Source organism: Phaethon lepturus, unplaced genomic scaffold (genome assembly GCF_000687285.1).
Source record: "Phaethon lepturus isolate BGI_N335 unplaced genomic scaffold, ASM68728v1 scaffold38951, whole genome shotgun sequence".
Taxonomy (NCBI): Eukaryota; Metazoa; Chordata; class Aves; order Phaethontiformes; family Phaethontidae; genus Phaethon; species Phaethon lepturus.
This window is the reverse complement of record NW_010516254.1, coordinates 24,083-41,383: the sequence shown is the minus strand read 5'-3', so window position 1 is coordinate 41,383 and position 17,301 is coordinate 24,083. Positions and strand designations below refer to the sequence as shown.

Here is a 17,301-nt window from a genome sequence, read left to right as displayed (position 1 = left end):
CCCCCCCAAAGCTGCAAAACAACCCAATAGACTTTACAGGAACAGCCCTGGAAGCCCTTTTTCCTCCCAGAGCTGGCAGTTGTATCCCCCAAACAATGGAGGGGTTAAACATTATTCCTTAAGTTCTAGTTTAGATGCTGCATCATGCATTCTAGATTGTAAAATAGGAGCCTGGGAGTTGCTGGACTAAAATTTTGACTCAGCAGTCTAGCATTTTCCTGCATCTGTCCTACTGAAGAATAGAACCAAAGCATCAGAATGCTTGAAAACTGTTGAAGAAAGTCTCTGATTCTGTCTTCAAAATAGGTTCCCTAAGCCAGCACCTTTTACAGAGCTGCTGCAGTGCGTTGTTTCTCACTATATCATCCATGGAGATCACACTGAAATGGTAACTAGTCAGCTTCCTCCCTGAAGCAGGCATGAAGAAGCTCTGTGTCCCATTCTGAAGTCCCTGCTCATCACATCTTTACAGTGCTTTTTTTATTTCAAAAATTGTTGATTCTGCTATATACTTCCCTCCCCTGCTGTTGGGTTTCCAGCTGTGCTTCTATATTGCTGTCATCCACTTGTGCCTTTGTCTTCTGTTCACAAATAAAGAACATCTGCAACCAGAACTTGACGACTTGTCTCTGTACAGTGGGTCTTCACCCTTGCTGTAGCCACTGAACAGCGACAGTGATACAGCAGGTTCATCTTCGTGAAGGGAGATGCGGGACTATGGGGAGTAGGCTAAGGGGGCGGAGTGGGCGCGACCGCGCCGCTTCCACCCCCCCTCACCGCCCTCTCCTTCCTCGTCCGCCACAAATCACAAAGCTTGTGTCATAGACTGGCTCCACGGACGAGTCGTTCTAGGACCCTGCGTCCTCCCCATGATCAGTGCTGGCGTGACCCGTGCGCTTGTTACCACTTCCGTCGCGCCCCGGATACGGACGTGGTGCCGAGTCTGCGCGTGCGTGGGTGGGTGAGGGAGGCATCATGGCGGACCTGGCGGCTCTGGAGGAGCTCGCGAAGCTCGAATACTTGTCGCTAGTCTCCAAGGTCTGCACCGAGCTGGACAACCACCTGGGCATCAACGACAAGGACCTGGGTGAGTGAGGCGGGCCCCAGCCCGTGAGCTGCGCAGACGTCTGCGGGCCGTGCGGCCCTTGGGTCTCTCCGTGGCGAGCGCGGCCCGCGGCGCTCCTGGGGCGTAGTAGCCGGTGTCTGTCGCATTACGGGCCTGTGAGAAGGGCTGTTGTAGCCGTTTCTGTCGGCCAGGACGTGTTTTGCGAAGGGGCTTTTCTAATTCAGAAAAAAACGCTGATTTTTCTTAAAAAAATAAAACTTGTGAGTGTGAGAAAATGCTTCGAACTGGGCTCCTACGAAAGGACTTGGAAAGGAACGTGCTGCTATTGTGAGCAACATAGCAGTTTTTCCCTTGGTAGGTAGGCCTAGTTGGTCACTGTGTTGCCAGGAGAACAGCTTTTATCTAAATAGGAAGTATTTATACTGCCTTTTAATTATTTGTTCTAATTTACTTTCTGCTTTTGCTTCACAGCTGAGTTTGTGATAAGTCTTGCTGAGAAAAATACTACATTTGATACATTTAAAGCAGTTCTTCTAAAGAATGGTGCTGAGTTCACAGTAAGTGAGATCTGAACGTCCCTCTCTTCTTTTTAAAGCTTTTGTAGTCTTTGTGAAGCATCCTTCTGAGGACTTGAACTGCTTATTGTCTCGTTGAGCATATAAACTATGGAAGAAATGACTTTTCATGAAGGCAAATGTTGTCTTTTTTTAAATGATATTTAGATGGGTTCATGAGTTCCTCGGAAATAACTGTAGTTGGATTAAATAGGTGATTAAAAATGACAAATAGAAAAGTTGCTTAAATTGATCTATCATTATCATAATAATTTTCAGATTCAACTTACAAATTTTTAGGTCTTATATGAAGTCTAGTGATACTTTCTAAAAATGAACCTGTATCTTCAGAATTGAGCTTTTTTTTTTGTCCTGCTAATAAACCCTCACTTGTGCTTTCTAATAATGAAAAACAGCATTGCAGTAATTTCTTAAAGTATTTTATTAAACTTTTCAGGATTCCCTTATTAGTAATTTGCTACGTCTCATACAGACAATGCGGCCTCCACCAAAACCATCTACGAGTAAAGGTATGCATAATCTCATTCCTCTTATCAATTCAGTGTAAAAGAAAAACAAAACTCTTAGTCTTTTGTAGTTTTTGGCCACGTTTGGTGAAATTGATGTAGTTACTGCGCTAGTCTTGTCAGGCAAGACTTTGTATCTTATTTTTGCAGTGGGAGTCTCTTTGTTAGAGGTAGATTAGCAAAGCTGTTTAGGCACTAAAAACCTACCGACTACACTATTGAGAGTATTTATGTATTCCATGGGCTTGCTAATGATCAGAATTTTATTTGTAGGAAGGTAACATTGTAGTCTTTGTATTGAATCTCTGAAAAATCTGTACCAACCTTTGCCTTCAGATGAAAGTTAAACTTTATATTCAATTACAGAAAGATCAAGAGCAAATCGTTCCAGCTCTTCTAAGTTTTGGGTTTTTTTGTTTGTGTTTTTGTTTTAAATCTCAAATCAGAGACAGCTGTCAAACCCAAATCAGAGAAGGAAAAGTTGAAGGAATTGTTTCCCGCACTTTGCAGGCCAGACAATCCCAACATCAGGGTAAGGTCATAATTTCAAGCTTCTTTCGTGACTATGAAAACGTAATTTTTCTTCTGTTTCTCTTAGTTTTAATTCTTTTTCGTGTTAATGTGAGCATCTCCTGGTACTGCATGGAGAAAACTGGACTATGAAGAAATGAAATACAGAAAAGCAGAAGGCTTGTATTATTGCATGCAGTGATCAGGAATTGCTGTTACAGCAATTGCTATGTTGATACTGTTTTGCAGAATACCTGGAGGATGGGGTTCTTATGACATGAAATGTGTAGCCTGGCCTTTGTTAAATAACGTTCAAAGTAATCACAGAATCACTAGGTTGGAAAGGACCTTCAATGTAATGATGGATTACAAACTAGATAAAATTTTTGGACATTCATATGCTACAAGGGATTTGCATTTTATATTTCTGTAATAATTGGAAGTGTTGAGATGAAGCTGCCTTTTGTATAAAAGCAAAATTGTCTCAATATTGTGGCAAATAGGGGGATAGCTTTATTAGTTGTTTTTTTCCCCATATAATGTATTCTGTCTGATCTGTTTTAGTATTTTAAATAGATACACATGGGATGATCTTTTCTGATAGATTAATTCCCTGAGACACACTTTTTGTCAGTCTTCTTACAGAACGGTTCTCTGTTCTTGCAGAATATGCTGGATGAAGATGATGTGAAAGTGGCAGCTGATGCACTTAAAGAACTAGAAGCTCTGATGCCTAGTGCAGACAGGCAAGGCAAGCAAAGGAACAGTGACCACCGGTATGTTTCTAGTATGTTTTTGTGGGATGGGCAGTTGGCCTGCTTGCTCTGTTCTTATGTGGAATTTCACAGCAAATATGTAATGTTTGTTTGTTAGGGCAAAGAAAAAGAGGAAGAGCCGAAGTCGTAGCAGGGACAGGAAACGAAGGCACAGGTCTCGTTCTTGGACTCGGGATAAGAACAGGGGAAAATCCAGATACCGGTCAAGGAGCAGAAGTCAGAGTCCCAGCAGGGACCGTAAGGATCGAGAGAAGTATGTTGAGAAGAGCAATGAGAGATGGAGAGACAAGCACATAGACCGGCCACCACCTGAAGAGCCTTCCATTGGCGACATTTACAATGGCAAAGTCACGAGTATAATGCAATTTGGATGCTTTGTGCAGCTAGAAGGACTAAGGTACCTTCTGATGTTCACAATAAATCTGGTACTATTTCACCTGAGTTCTCTTTTCTGCTAGTGTCTTAAAGAGGTTATAAGGCTCCAATGAAGTATGCTGGGTTTTGATGCCAAAATGAAGGACTGTTTCAGAAAAATAAATTTGACAGCAGAAAATGTTTTCCGTATAAAAAAGAGTTTATGAATGTACACAAATAATCAGTTGGTAACAAAATATTTTAATCCAGACTCTGAATGATCTGCAGGACTGTCAGGGTAATGATGTACAACATTTTATGCCCTCTGTTTGTTTCGCCTACAGGAAGCGTTGGGAGGGCTTGGTCCATATCTCAGAGCTTCGAAGAGAAGGACGGGTTGCAAATGTTGCTGATGTTGTGAGCAAAGGACAAAGAGTAAAAGTCAAAGTGTTATCCTTCACTGGATCTAAAACCAGCCTGAGCATGAAGGTATGGAAGATATCCTATAGTGCTTAGAGTAGAGTTTGCAGTGCCAACATTTTTCAAGAGTACACCTCTGCTAGTGTTTGCTCTTTTTGATGAAAATGAATACATAACCTTCAAGTGGGAGTTAAATACAGAACAGTAACTCAATTTTTTTAAGTGACCTGTTACTTTTTACTCATTTTCTGTAGGTTCTTGTTTTTGATGTAATGTTCCTAACAATTTTTTGACATGACATGTTAGCTAAGTGACAAGGCAAACCTCAAGCTGTTGCAATGTTTGTCTTCCTTTTTCAGTATGAGAGAAGCATTTCATTTTAGATGAAATCATGGACTTTGCCAAGGCAGAGTAGAGTGTTCGAGGCCTTGGGGTGTACTTACCTCACAGTACCAGCTGGGGAAAAAAAAAAGATGCAAAACAGCATTTTCTGTGTATGGGCTGTTGTTGGCAGTAGTCTCTCTGAAAATATACTCTGCTTTTTCTTTTGTGTTAGAGGAAGCAGAAGTGTTAACAGATAAGAAGTGCAATATAGGTAGACCTGATTTGATTAATCAATCTACTGTAGGATGTTGATCAAGACACTGGGGAAGACTTGAACCCAAACCGGAGGAGAAACCTGGTTGGAGAAACCAATGAAGAAACGTCTATGAGAAACCCAGACAGACCCAGTCACCTGTCCCTGGTGAATGCCCCGGAGGTGGAGGATGATAGCCTTGAACGGAAACGCCTCACCCGAATTTCAGACCCAGAGAAATGGGAAATAAAACAGGTGTGTTTTGTATTCAGTCAGTGAAATTGCTGGGGAGTTTCATGAACTAGAATACAGCTCCTTGATTGTTTGTGTAACTTACTCCTTACCTCTAAATTACTGCTGCTTTGTGATATGGGACTTTTAGCTTAGTTCTAACTAAGAAGTTAGCCCTGCTTTGGGCAGGAGGTTGGACCACATAACCTCCAGAGATCACTCTGAGCTGCGGGAATCATAACCTTTATCCAGGGACACTTCGGTGATACTCGATTATCACTGCAGTCCTGCCATGCATAAGACAGCTGTCTTACACTGATGGTATTTAGAATAACAAAAGGACTGTTTGCTCAGACACTGGATGACTTGGGGAGACGTGTGCCAGAATATAGGATCATTCCTTTTTTCTGAAATCATAATATGCCTTTGTTCCTGTTTTACAAGTCTAGCAATAGCATTGGAAGTGAGACCTCATTAGGCATGAGTTGTGTTGGATCATGGGGACAGATTCATGTTGTATTCATTCTATTCCCAGATGATTGCAGCTAATGTGCTTTCCAAGGAAGAGTTTCCAGACTTCGATGAGGAGACTGGAATTCTTCCTAAAGTTGATGATGAAGAAGGTAGTATTTCGAAGTAGTCTTATTATTGTTGTAAATTCCTTGTGTTTCTGGATGTGTTTTGATTCAAAAGAGATGATGATACAAGCAGATGTGAAGCATCTCACAATTTGCTGTCATCTTAAACATTTGGAACTAGGGTTTCTCTAGCCTTATTATCAGTAACATTTGGATGTGCTCTATCTGTGCCTTCTTTTTATTTGTGGTGTTTTCACTTTTAAAACTATCTGTTTACATCATAATCAAGAATACACAGGAAGCACTGTTTGAAGAGGTACTCTTATGTACCTGAAAGCACATGATGTTTGACTTCTCTATAAAAATTGTCACTTGTGGATTTTAGATGAGGACCTTGAGATTGAGTTAGTTGAAGAAGAGCCACCATTCCTTCGAGGCCATACTAAACAGAGCATGGATATGAGTCCCATCAAAATAGTAAAGGTAAGAGATTTCCAGGACTAAAACCACTATACTTGATTTAATTAAATATTTCAGAATTTTAACAACCAGTTTTCTACCTGGACATTACAGAGCCCTGAAAAACATTACCACTGAACTGAAGACCCTTTCTTTTATAAAGATGGATTCTTACTTAACTGGTAACAGTGATTTTGGGAATAGATCCAAAATGTGCATTAGCCTGCAGCAGCAACCATTTCACATAAGTGCGTTAGAACATGCTTTCTCTGTTCTGCTTTTTCTTACCTTTTGAAAGTAGAAGGTGGTAGAGAAATACTTATTTTTCGTTGGTTGTGCCCATAATCCTTCTGACTGGACAGTGCAGGGATGCGCCGTATTAGTCATGACCATGGAAGTTCATGAGGCTGGGCTAATGGAAATATTCTGGAAGTCAAATAGATAAAAAGTTAACATACTTTAAAGCTTCTTCAGAAGAGGCTTCTAAAGGACAGCAATCACAGAGTTAATAACTTAAGAATTGGGAGTGCTTGAAATCTTTATCTTTTTATTGCTTTCCAGAATCCAGATGGTTCCTTGTCCCAGGCTGCGATGATGCAGAGTGCTTTAGCTAAAGAAAGACGAGAACTTAAGCAAGCCCAGAGAGAAGCAGAGATGGATTCTATCCCCATGGGACTCAACACACACTGGGTGGATCCCCTCCCTGATGGTATGTCTGAACGCATCTAAGCATGAACTGTGCCTTTTCTGTGATAGTTGAGCAACCCAGGAGAAATGTCTTGATACTATGTTTGTCTGCCTCACTTCAAAAGCAAGGCAGAGAAGAAATGCTTTTCCACTGAAGTGGAAGTAGGAATGTCAAGGGAAATGTACAGGTATATCCTGCTATGCGTCCAGGATGCATTACTAAAAGGTGCAATGGATGATGAAGCAATTTTTTACATGGAAATTAATGTAATAGTGGGGGGTATACATGCAGGAACTTAAAAAAAGGCTTAAACACAAGTATAGAATACATGCATAATGTAATAATAGGAGCACGATCATCAGAGTCTGCGCCATGTGAACCAGAATGCAATGGTGAAATTATTTCTTTTCTAGTGGATGGAAGACAAATAGCTGCAAACATGCGAGGTATTGGGATGATGCCCAATGATATCCCAGAGTGGAAGAAACATGCATTTGGTGGCAATAAAGCTTCTTATGGTAAGAAGACCCAGCTTTCCATTATTGAGCAGAGAGAGAGTCTCCCAATCTTCAGACTGAAGGAGCAGCTGATACAAGTAAGACTTTTGAACTGGCATTCTTGTTTGAGCAAGCAATAATTTAAAATAAATACACTTGGTTTAGCTTGTTGACAGGCAAATAGCCAGTTGATAATTTTAAGTGCAGAACTGTAGTTCAGAATAATTATTTTAAAGGATTATATACATCTGTATATTTTAGTAAAGCTCCAGATATTTATTGACGTAAGTAGAATTGAAACTAGCATCATGTTCAACAAGGGATGACTCAGCTAAACAGTTAAGCAGTCTGCTGACTTGATCACTAAGAACACTTGTGTGATTTTTGGTCTGGGTCAGCTGGAGCAAGAGCAGTAGGTGCTCAGTCTAGTCCTAGATATACTATGTTGATTTTTTTGTTTGTTTGTTTTTAAATTTTGACAAGTGTATCTGTTCTGACCTTTTCCAGGCTGTGCATGACAACCAGATTCTGATTGTTATTGGAGAGACAGGATCTGGGAAAACAACACAGATTACCCAATACCTGGCTGAGGCAGGGTATACATCAAGAGGAAAGATTGGATGCACTCAGCCTCGCAGAGTGGCTGCAATGTCTGTCGCAAAGAGGGTGTCAGAGGAATTTGGTTGCTGCCTGGGACAAGAGGTGAATTTCCATGCTGAAGAACATGCCAAAATAAGCATGAGGAAAAGTAGGAAAAATCAGTACTGGAGCTAGTTTGCTTGCGTGTCCATGTGTCTGTTCCTTTGTAGGTTGTAAAATGAGTTCACAGAATAATCAAACTGGGAATTAATGGTGCTAATAACTTAAGTCTGTAGCTTCAGTTTCGGTGCAAATCTTCTTTCTAGGTTGGCTACACCATTAGATTTGAAGACTGCACTAGCCCTGAAACTGTTATCAAATACATGACAGATGGTATGTTACTGAGGGAGTGCTTGATAGATCCTGATCTGACCCAGTATGCCATTATCATGCTGGATGAAGCCCATGAGAGGACCATACATACCGATGTGCTCTTTGGACTCCTGAAGAAGGTAATGTAGCATTTGATTTTTATTGCTTCGGTGTCCTCTGTGTGCTGTGTATGGGTAGGAGCGCACAGAGAAAGACAAGGTCACACAAGTCAAGTTCATTCATGTGCTCTTAGAGTCTCTTCTGAAGGAAAGCAAATGATTGTAAGGGTTTGTAGTCCAAATTTTCATAAGATGAGCCTTGATGTGAAGACAAAGCAAGCAAAATGCAGCAGAAACAGAATTGGCAGTCCAGGATGCCTGTAATAATGGTTGAGCAGAGGAGTGTTCTTGCTTTGCTCTTCCTTCTCTGACAAAGGCTTTCTGTGATAGGTGCTGCTAAGAAAGGTTTGAAATGTGACATTAGCAGTCAGTTTTTTTAAATTCTGGGTGCTGGAGTGAGCTGCCCTTCTACTCAGACATTAAAATGCCTGATATTACTGGGCATATTTCTCTGATTTAAGTCAAGTGCTGTTAATGTTAATAGTCCCAAAGGCAATAAATGACTTAAGAACTTTCTATCCTGCTATAGACAGTGCAGAAACGACAGGATATGAAATTGATAGTGACGTCAGCAACGCTGGATGCTGTGAAATTCTCTCAGTATTTCTACGAAGCACCAATCTTCACGATTCCTGGCAGAACATACCCAGTAGAAATTCTGTACACAAAAGAGCCAGAGACAGATTATTTGGATGCCAGTCTGATTACAGTAATGCAGATCCACTTAACAGAGCCACCAGGTGAGTGAAGAATGGTCTAGGGTGATTGGTGGTTCAAGGACTCTAATACCTATGAGCAAGGTCTTTCTATAAGTCATGGATCATGTATTAGTAACATGAGCAAAATGCTCTCAGCACTATCCTCTACTGTTTGCAAATACAGTAAATGCTGAAAAAGTTGGGTGAAAGACCGGAGTATATTGCTTCTGGCTAAGAGTTGTTGCCCAGGGGCTAGCAAAAGTTGGGGATCCTCTGCTTTAAATGGAAAAAAGGTGGGCGATGGAAATGTGGTAATGCAGGAGTTGTGCTGAACAGAATTGATTCTGCAGATGTTTTAACTTACTTCCTGTGTAGGTGACATTCTGGTGTTTCTAACTGGTCAGGAAGAGATTGACACTGCCTGTGAAATCCTCTATGAGAGGATGAAATCTCTAGGACCTGATGTTCCAGAGTTAATTATCCTACCAGTATATTCGGCTTTACCCAGTGAAATGCAAACCAGGATTTTTGACCCAGCTCCACCAGGAAGCAGAAAGGTAATTTTAGCTAAATGTGACTGCTTCTGCTGGTACATTTTGTTAGTGGGATGTATTACAGTGCCAATCAGACTTAATTTTTTTCTTTTTTGTTATCACTTATGATTCTGTTAGTTACAACTTCAGCCAAAATTATGTAGTTTTGGAGAAAAGGTGGCTTTTATGTAGTTTAGAGCATGATTTTAGTTGTGTGCATGCCTATACATGTGTCCTGGTTTTGGCTGGGTTAGAGTTAATTTTCTTCCTAGTAGCTGGTATAATGCTGTGTTTTGGATTTGGGATGAACATAATGTTGATAAAATACTGATGCTTTTAGTTGTTGCTAAACAGTTCACAACTGTTCGGCTTCTCATGCTGGCCTGCTAGTGAGAAGGCGAGGGGTGCATGGGAAGCTGAGAGGCGGCACAGCCAGGACAGCTGACCCAGGCTGGCCAAAGGGATATTCCATACCATATGATGTTATGCTCAGCATATAAACTGGGGGAGTCGGCTGGGGAGGCACCGTGGCTCGGGAACTAACTGGGCATTGGTCAGCGGGTGGTGAGCAATTGTGCTGTGCATCACTTGTTTTGTATATTCTTTTTTCATTATTCTTTTTTTTTTTTCCCCTGTCCTGTTAAACTGTCTTATCTTGACCCATGAGTTCTACCTTTTTTTTTTTCCCAATTCTCTCACCACTCCTGCTGAGGAACGTGAGGGTGAGGGTTTTAGCTACTTGCAGGGTTAAACCACAACAACATGTTATCTAAGCCTTTGAAAATTTATATGAAAACATCTGGTTTAGCAAACATCTGTGTGGAATATTCTTGGTGTGTTTTTTAATGCTGCCTTTAAAGGATATTAACTTCAGTGAAATCTAAATGCAGTTCCTCTTGAATGGATGTACATTTCCTACCAAACAGCTAATGAATATCTAGAGAGACATCCTCTGGAAGATTCTTCTCTAAATGTGAACTGTGTTTGAGTGATAGGCAGAAATTCTCCCTGAAGTCAGTGCAGTCTGCTTACAAATTTATAATGATCTTTCACTGCTAAAGCAATTACGGATTTTGTCATGCTCTTTTCCCATATTGCCTAAATGTAAAACAAATGTAGATACTTAAAATCTGTCCATTTTTGACAGATAACACTTCTTCCTGTTCCTCTGTGAACACATTTCTCCTTTTGATGTTAAATGATAGTAGTTGCATTTATAATACACTGCTTGTATCATGTTTAAGTTGAACAGTATGGTTGGCTTGGCAACCAGACATGGAACTGGTACTGAATCAAACTGTTGGTTGTAGGTTGTCATCGCCACTAACATTGCTGAGACGTCTTTGACTATTGATGGAATATATTATGTAGTCGATCCTGGCTTTGTGAAACAGAAAGTTTATAACTCCAAGACTGGAATTGACCAGCTGGTTGTTACACCGATTTCGCAGGTAGATGTTCTGTGTTTGACTCCTCACCCCTCCCCATTGGTAATATGTGTCTTGATGATGTGACATTGAAGCACGTTGAAGCAGTGTTTTTGATAACTCCATGAGACCCCTTGAGGTTGTTCCTGAGGAGTATGTACTTGTGGGTTGTATTGGAAATCTCTTTCTATTAATAGAAAAATAAAATTGTAAATAATTAATAATTTTATTTTACGTATTTTCACCTGTGCCTGTTTGCACCTGTTCACTGAGGTACCTTGTTTCTTTTAGGCTCAAGCAAAGCAGAGAGCAGGAAGGGCTGGAAGAACAGGACCAGGAAAGTGCTATAGGTTATATACAGAGCGTGCTTATAGAGATGAAATGCTAACCACCAATGTGCCTGAAATCCAGAGAACAAATTTGGCCAGTACAGTACTTTCCCTGAAGGTGGGTATTTCACCAACTTGTAGCAAGCCAACATGATTGTGTTTCAGTAAATGAGTCTTTGCCTTTGAGCCTCATTAAGTACTTCTGTAATTTCAGATCCTTCTAGTGAACAGAGATATTTATCATGACTGCATGAAATACAATTCTCAAGCACTGAGCTTGCTCCTGCATTTTTTTATTGGGGGTTATAATGTTGCATATCAAGCTAAATTACAAGTCTTAGCTGCACATAACAGTTAGTTGCAGGAGATCTGAGACACAGGAATCTTATGGGCAGTACGTTTCCCATGTTAACAACATAAATGTACTTTACAGATAAGATACGCTGTTGGAGTGGTTTTTGATCTCCAAACATGCGCATCTTCTAAGCGTGTACCATCCCTCTGGGAGTCTGCAAACTGGATCTAACCCAGTACATAACAGCTGGGAAAGTTGCTGCCTTTCCCCCTTTCTGGGAACAAGGGGAAGTGTGGAGACATATTAGTGTCCATTGGAGCTGTCAAACCACACTGGTTCACAAGACAGCAAGTCCTCAAAACCAACATTTAGCCTGTGTGTCTCCTCGATTGAATCATCTTGCTTGAGAGATGCATGGTGCAGTATCAAAGCGGCAGACCGGAAAACTGAATGGTGGGTGAAAACCATGGGCCAATGCAGATTATATTAAGTGTAGAATTATAGCCATGTATTTATGACTGTGGTTACAGTCAGGATAAGGACATGAGGCTAGGGTTGCTTAAAGTTCTGTAGTGCCTCATTGTTTGATGGTTATGTATCTCTGGCTGGAGTTTGGTGTCTTCCTTCTCAGTATTTTAACTTGGGTTTTCTCCACTCCCTATGTTCAGGCTATGGGCATCAATGATTTGCTCTCCTTTGACTTTATGGATGCTCCCCCGATGGAAACTCTCATAACTGCCATGGAACAGCTGTACACCTTGGGAGCTCTGGATGATGAGGGACTGCTTACTCGACTTGGGCGCAGGGTAGGCAAAATAGAATACTTAGCACTGGCTGAGTTGCAGACATTTAGGGGGTCACATGAGAGTAGTCGTATAAGGCACTGTTGGTTTCCTTTTCCTGTTATTATCTTGTGTTTTTATTGGTAGCTTTTCACTTAGTATAGTTATGTACCTTCTGCTTTTTTAAGGAGCAGCTACTATTTCTCCCTATTGATAAGGTTACTTTAATGTATAAAAATTTCTTTTAAGTATTGGGATATTCTTGTGATAATGAATATAGAGAAATAATTTGTTTCATGTTGAGTAAAGTTATTCTGGGTAAAGCACACTGCTTTGGAAAGGAAGCATGGAAGAAAAGGCATTGCTGTCATTTGCACTGAGAGAACACAAGATTTTTTCCAAGATGTTGCAGGGTAACCTGAAACAGGTTTCTTGCAGATGGCGGAATTCCCCTTGGAGCCTATGTTGTGTAAGATGTTAATCATGTCTGTACATCTGGGATGCAGTGAGGAAATGTTGACAATAGTCTCCATGCTGTCTGTACAGAATGTGTTCTACAGGCCAAAGGTAAGGGATGCAGTCAAGAAGCAGTGTTACAGTCTGGGTGGTTTTTGTGTGTACCTGCCTCAGGTGTTAGAGACTGAGCATATTTGCTGAAATAAACTTGTAGCTTGGTTAGACTGTTTGCTCATATGTTACATTTCTGATACATCTTTAGTTACAGGATATATCAGAAAGATACATCTTTTAGCTGTGGATATTGGTAGTTTCTTTGGAGATGGGAAGACGGAATTTAAAGTCTCACAATCTCTTCTGCATTTCCCAGTAAACACATAGACCCTAAACCAAGTCAGTCCTGGCTCTGGAGTTCAGAATGGCTTTGACATTTTCAAATACACAGAATGTTACTTCTTTATGGCAATCCTATCCTGTGCTGATTTCTTAAGTCAGCAAGCAGCAGACTATGCCGTGGTAGGATTCCTCAACAGCAGACTCCTCTTGAATACATTATTTCTTCATTATGATGGCATGCTGCAGTTTAGTCTGTTAACTTGAATTTTGATCTGTGTAGCCAGCCACAGTGTTTGATTAATGTTTTATCTGCAGATTGGGGAAGTGGGGAGATGTGGGTAGGTCAGTAGGGTCAAAGCTACTGCTTCAGCACCTTTGTTGATGAGTAATTGAGGTTGCTTCTAGACCAATAAAAAACTAAGTAGTTCAATGCATGTGTATACTTCCTGCAGTACAAATGAGCCATTTACTTTGAAGTGCCCTTTCAAAAATAGGGACTAAAATTGAATAAAAAGTACCAGTTTAAAAAAAAAAGTCTTTTCTGGTCAGGTCCTTGTCACCCATGGGAGAGTCTTTAGGAGAGTCTATGTAAGGTCTCTCTTTGGCAAGAACAATTGTAGGCTTTCCTTTCGTACAGGAATAGTTTTGCCTCAGTGAGAGCAGTCTCAGTGACCTTTAGATTCTTTTGACTTGGTGCTTAGTCGCTCACCACTCAGAATTTTGTGTCATTTTCTCAGTCTTAGATCATCTGTTCTTGGTAGACTTGGCATGGTATGAGTGACAAGGAGCCCATGTCCTTCATGTTGTACAAGGATTGTCTTTTTGGTGTAGATATCTGATTGATACATATTTTGTGTTAGGATAAACAAGCACTTGCTGATCAAAAGAAAGCCAAGTTCCATCAGACAGAAGGTGATCACCTCACTCTGCTGGCTGTGTACAATTCCTGGAAGAATAATAAGTTTTCAAATCCCTGGTGCTATGAAAATTTTATCCAGGCCCGATCCTTACGTAGGGCACAGGACATCCGCAAGCAGATGTTGGGCATTATGGACAGGTGAGTGTGTCAGGAAGGACAAATAGTGACTTGTGTTTTCTTAGTGTTCTTACGCTGTAGTAGCTAAACAAAATTTGCTAATCTGATATTAGTAGCTGCACCCAAATATGAACTCTTAGCTTTTTTCTCTCTAACTCTTGTCTGGCAGGCACAAGCTGGATGTGGTATCCTGTGGGAAGGCAACAGTTCGAGTCCAGAAGGCAATCTGTAGTGGCTTCTTCCGAAATGCAGCGAAGAAGGATCCCCAGGAAGGTTATAGAACACTTATTGATCAACAGGTAGTCTATATCCACCCATCCAGTGCTCTCTTCAACAGGCAGCCAGAATGGTAAGGAAGGCAATATCATGTAATTTTCAATTTCAGTTCAGACTTTATAACTGAAAAAGTTGCAGTGTGCACTATTTGTGGAATACAGATCGAAGTATAGGCTGCTGGTTTCTCAGCAATGAGCAGATTGAGAAAAGTTTCAAGTCTGCTTTTGGCTCTTTCTGCTGCTAAAATTAGTGCCTGTGCAGAGATGAGACTTACTTCTTGAGCCAAGGCCAGGACTGAAGCCTGCAGTTCTGGTTTCTGTATTGAAGGGAGTTTAAAACACTGAGTGTTGAGAGGGAGGGAGTGGGGAAAAGAGAGAATTGTTTTAACTGGAATGAAGTAGTTTTATGCTGAGAGTAGTTGTAAAGTAGAGGAAAAAGATGATAGCTTTTCTGGATGATTGTTTTGGAGCCTGCATTGGAGCTTATAAGGAGCCTTATGCTGAAGGAGGATGAAGCAGAGATAAAGGGGCAAGCTTAGATACTCCAGCCCTTGCCTTGTCTCTTCTTGTTTGGAAAAACTTCCAAAATTCCTGTCCCTTTTCACAGGGTGGTCTATCATGAACTGGTGCTGACCACCAAAGAATATATGCGTGAAGTGACGACTATTGATCCTCGCTGGCTGGTGGAATTTGCACCAGCTTTCTTCAAGGTTTCTGATCCAACCAAGCTGAGCAAACAGAAAAAGCAGCAGCGGCTGGAACCGCTGTACAATCGCTATGAGGAGCCCAATGCTTGGAGGATATCTCGTGCATTCAGACGGCGCTGAGCCTAGTTCCCTCATGGACTCTTACTGGTTTTATATTTGTGGGACTGTTTGGTTTTTTTGCACTGTTGAAGTGTCCTGAAAGCAAGGACATTCAGTTGAAGCTTACCTACAAAATGAACAAAAAATAAGTATTTTCAGAGCAAAAGCACAAGGGGGCGATGTGTGCTCATGTCAGCTACCTGTCAGATCCACAGCTGCATGACAAATGTGGTGGGTCTCAGTGTGTTGCATCATGTAACAAATGGTTCTTGAAGCCCTTCTTCAGTCATTCCCCTTTTTAGAGACAAAACCTAAACCTAGGAAATCTGGGTGCTAAGCTGAACAACAAAAATATAATGATTAAAAAATAGTTGTTCACCAACCTGTGTTCTGAATGACCAGACAAATAGAGCCTGGAATAGTTTGTTTGTTTACCCTGCTAAAAAGAATTTATTTCTACTTATGCTCTTGAACAGTGGCTGGGTTTTTCTGGGAGCTGCTGGTTCTCAGTTTTTCCTATTTTACGCGTTTTCCTGTTCAGTGTAATGTTTGTCTTTTATGCAAGCCATCTGTGGTGAGATATTTAGTATCTGTGGCTTTGGGATAATGCAGGAAAGATCCCTTGAAACCCAGATAGAATGTCAGTTATACTTGGACAATGGCACAGGTCAGGCTGCAAGTCTTATCCTTCATCACTGTCTCCTGTGTGCTGAAGGCTAGTATGTCAAATGGTAATTAACCACATCCACTCTGTAGCACGGTTCTGAACATAAGTGGTTACAGCTGTTGAGACTTTCTATACAATGTGTCATGTGTTTTATTTCCACTTACAATGTTTGGTGACATCACAGCTGTTTTTTAAGCTAAAATGTCTGTAAACAGTTCCTTGTTTAAAAAGAAGTTGACTATCCAATGTCATGCTGAAGTTATCTGTTAATTATTTTTTCTGTTGCAAACAGATGAAACTTATTTGACTCCATAGCTGCAGATACACAATTTTTATTTTTTTTCCAAAGCTGGGACATTTGCTAAAATTATTGTTGAAATGAGGAGAATTAAGTTGTCTGGTTGTTTTACACTCAATGAATTTGAAGAATGTTTCACACTGGAAAGTAGCTATAGTGGAAATCTGTCTATGTACAAAGGTGGGCAGGGATGTTGTATATACTGTTTTATCATGTTCTGTAAATGCCCTGAGTTTTCCCATGGTATTACATCTTGATGATAAAGTTAAATAGAATTAGAAAGTTCATAAGTTTGGAGGCTTTTTTTCATTATGGCATTAGGCAGAGAAGGTTGTCCTATCAGTACTCTTCCAAGCATATTTTCTTTCCATGAACTCTGCAGCTGCATCTGTTACTGGTTTCTATGAAAATTTGCACTTGACTTTGGAAAGTCAAATGAAGGAGGTAAAAAAGAAAATGTACACAGTGGAAGTCCCAGTTGTATAGCGTACTTTGAGGTATTTCTGTTCCAAATTTATTTTGTATTTGCTTCTCCAGTGTAGCCTCTTTCTGACTTACTGTAGGGGAAAATGCACCAACAGAGAGGCAGTGTTTTTTTAAAGTGAACGATTGTCATCTGTCTTGTGTATGTTATTTCTTTCCTTGGTGTAATTTTTTCAGTAATACCTTCTAATTCATTTACTGTAACTTTCCATGTCAGCCTCAGCTGCTTGCTTTGAGAATACCCTGCATCCAAAACTAGCCTGTGAAACAAGAATGCTGGCTTACATACTTGAACCACTTACATTTTTTGATGCTAATTTCATCAACTTGTTACTGCTCTGAGGTTTCTGAGCATAACATCCTAATGTTTTCTGCTGTTTATGTGACTTTTAGTTGGTTTATCTTGTGTTCAAAACCATAGACTTTATGCTTTATTCTGGCAGTCCTTACATAACTGAACAGGTATTTTAGCCCTGTGCTGGTGAAAGTGTTCCTTGAACTCCTGTGTGAGGTAACTCCTGTGTGTAAGCACTTGCCAACCTGCCTCTGTCTAAATGAACTGTGATATTTTAA

The 17,301-nt window shown here is 40.6% G+C and overlaps 1 protein-coding gene across 1 annotated transcript; it reads left to right on the top strand.

Moving 5' to 3' along the window:
* Positions 1-975: 975 nt before the first annotated feature.
* DHX8 (DEAH (Asp-Glu-Ala-His) box polypeptide 8) lies at positions 976-15,301 on the top strand. Its single transcript, XM_010296002.1, has 23 exons — positions 976-1,087; positions 1,538-1,623; positions 2,078-2,150; positions 2,594-2,679; positions 3,324-3,433; positions 3,531-3,830; positions 4,132-4,276; positions 4,836-5,039; positions 5,551-5,638; positions 5,979-6,076; positions 6,614-6,761; positions 7,154-7,335; positions 7,745-7,939; positions 8,143-8,328; positions 8,837-9,047; positions 9,381-9,562; positions 10,849-10,989; positions 11,257-11,412; positions 12,258-12,395; positions 12,810-12,938; positions 14,024-14,220; positions 14,369-14,548; positions 15,082-15,301. Exons 1-23 carry the CDS (start codon positions 976-978, stop codon positions 15,299-15,301), a joined length of 3,567 nt encoding a protein of 1,188 aa, XP_010294304.1.
* The last annotated feature ends 2,000 nt before the right edge of the window (positions 15,302-17,301 follow it).

Bases quoted from the DNA above. Each gene is read 5' to 3' on its own strand.
- DHX8 (XM_010296002.1), top strand. From the start codon at position 976: ATGGCGGACCTGGCGGCTCTGGAGGAGCTCGCGAAGCTCGAATACTTG. The intron at 8,329-8,836 runs GTAATGTAGCAT...ATCCTGCTATAG, and splicing joins TCTTTGGACTCCTGAAGAAG to ACAGTGCAGAAACGACAGGA. The intron at 12,939-14,023 runs GTAAGGGATGCA...ATTTTGTGTTAG, and splicing joins ATGTGTTCTACAGGCCAAAG to GATAAACAAGCACTTGCTGA.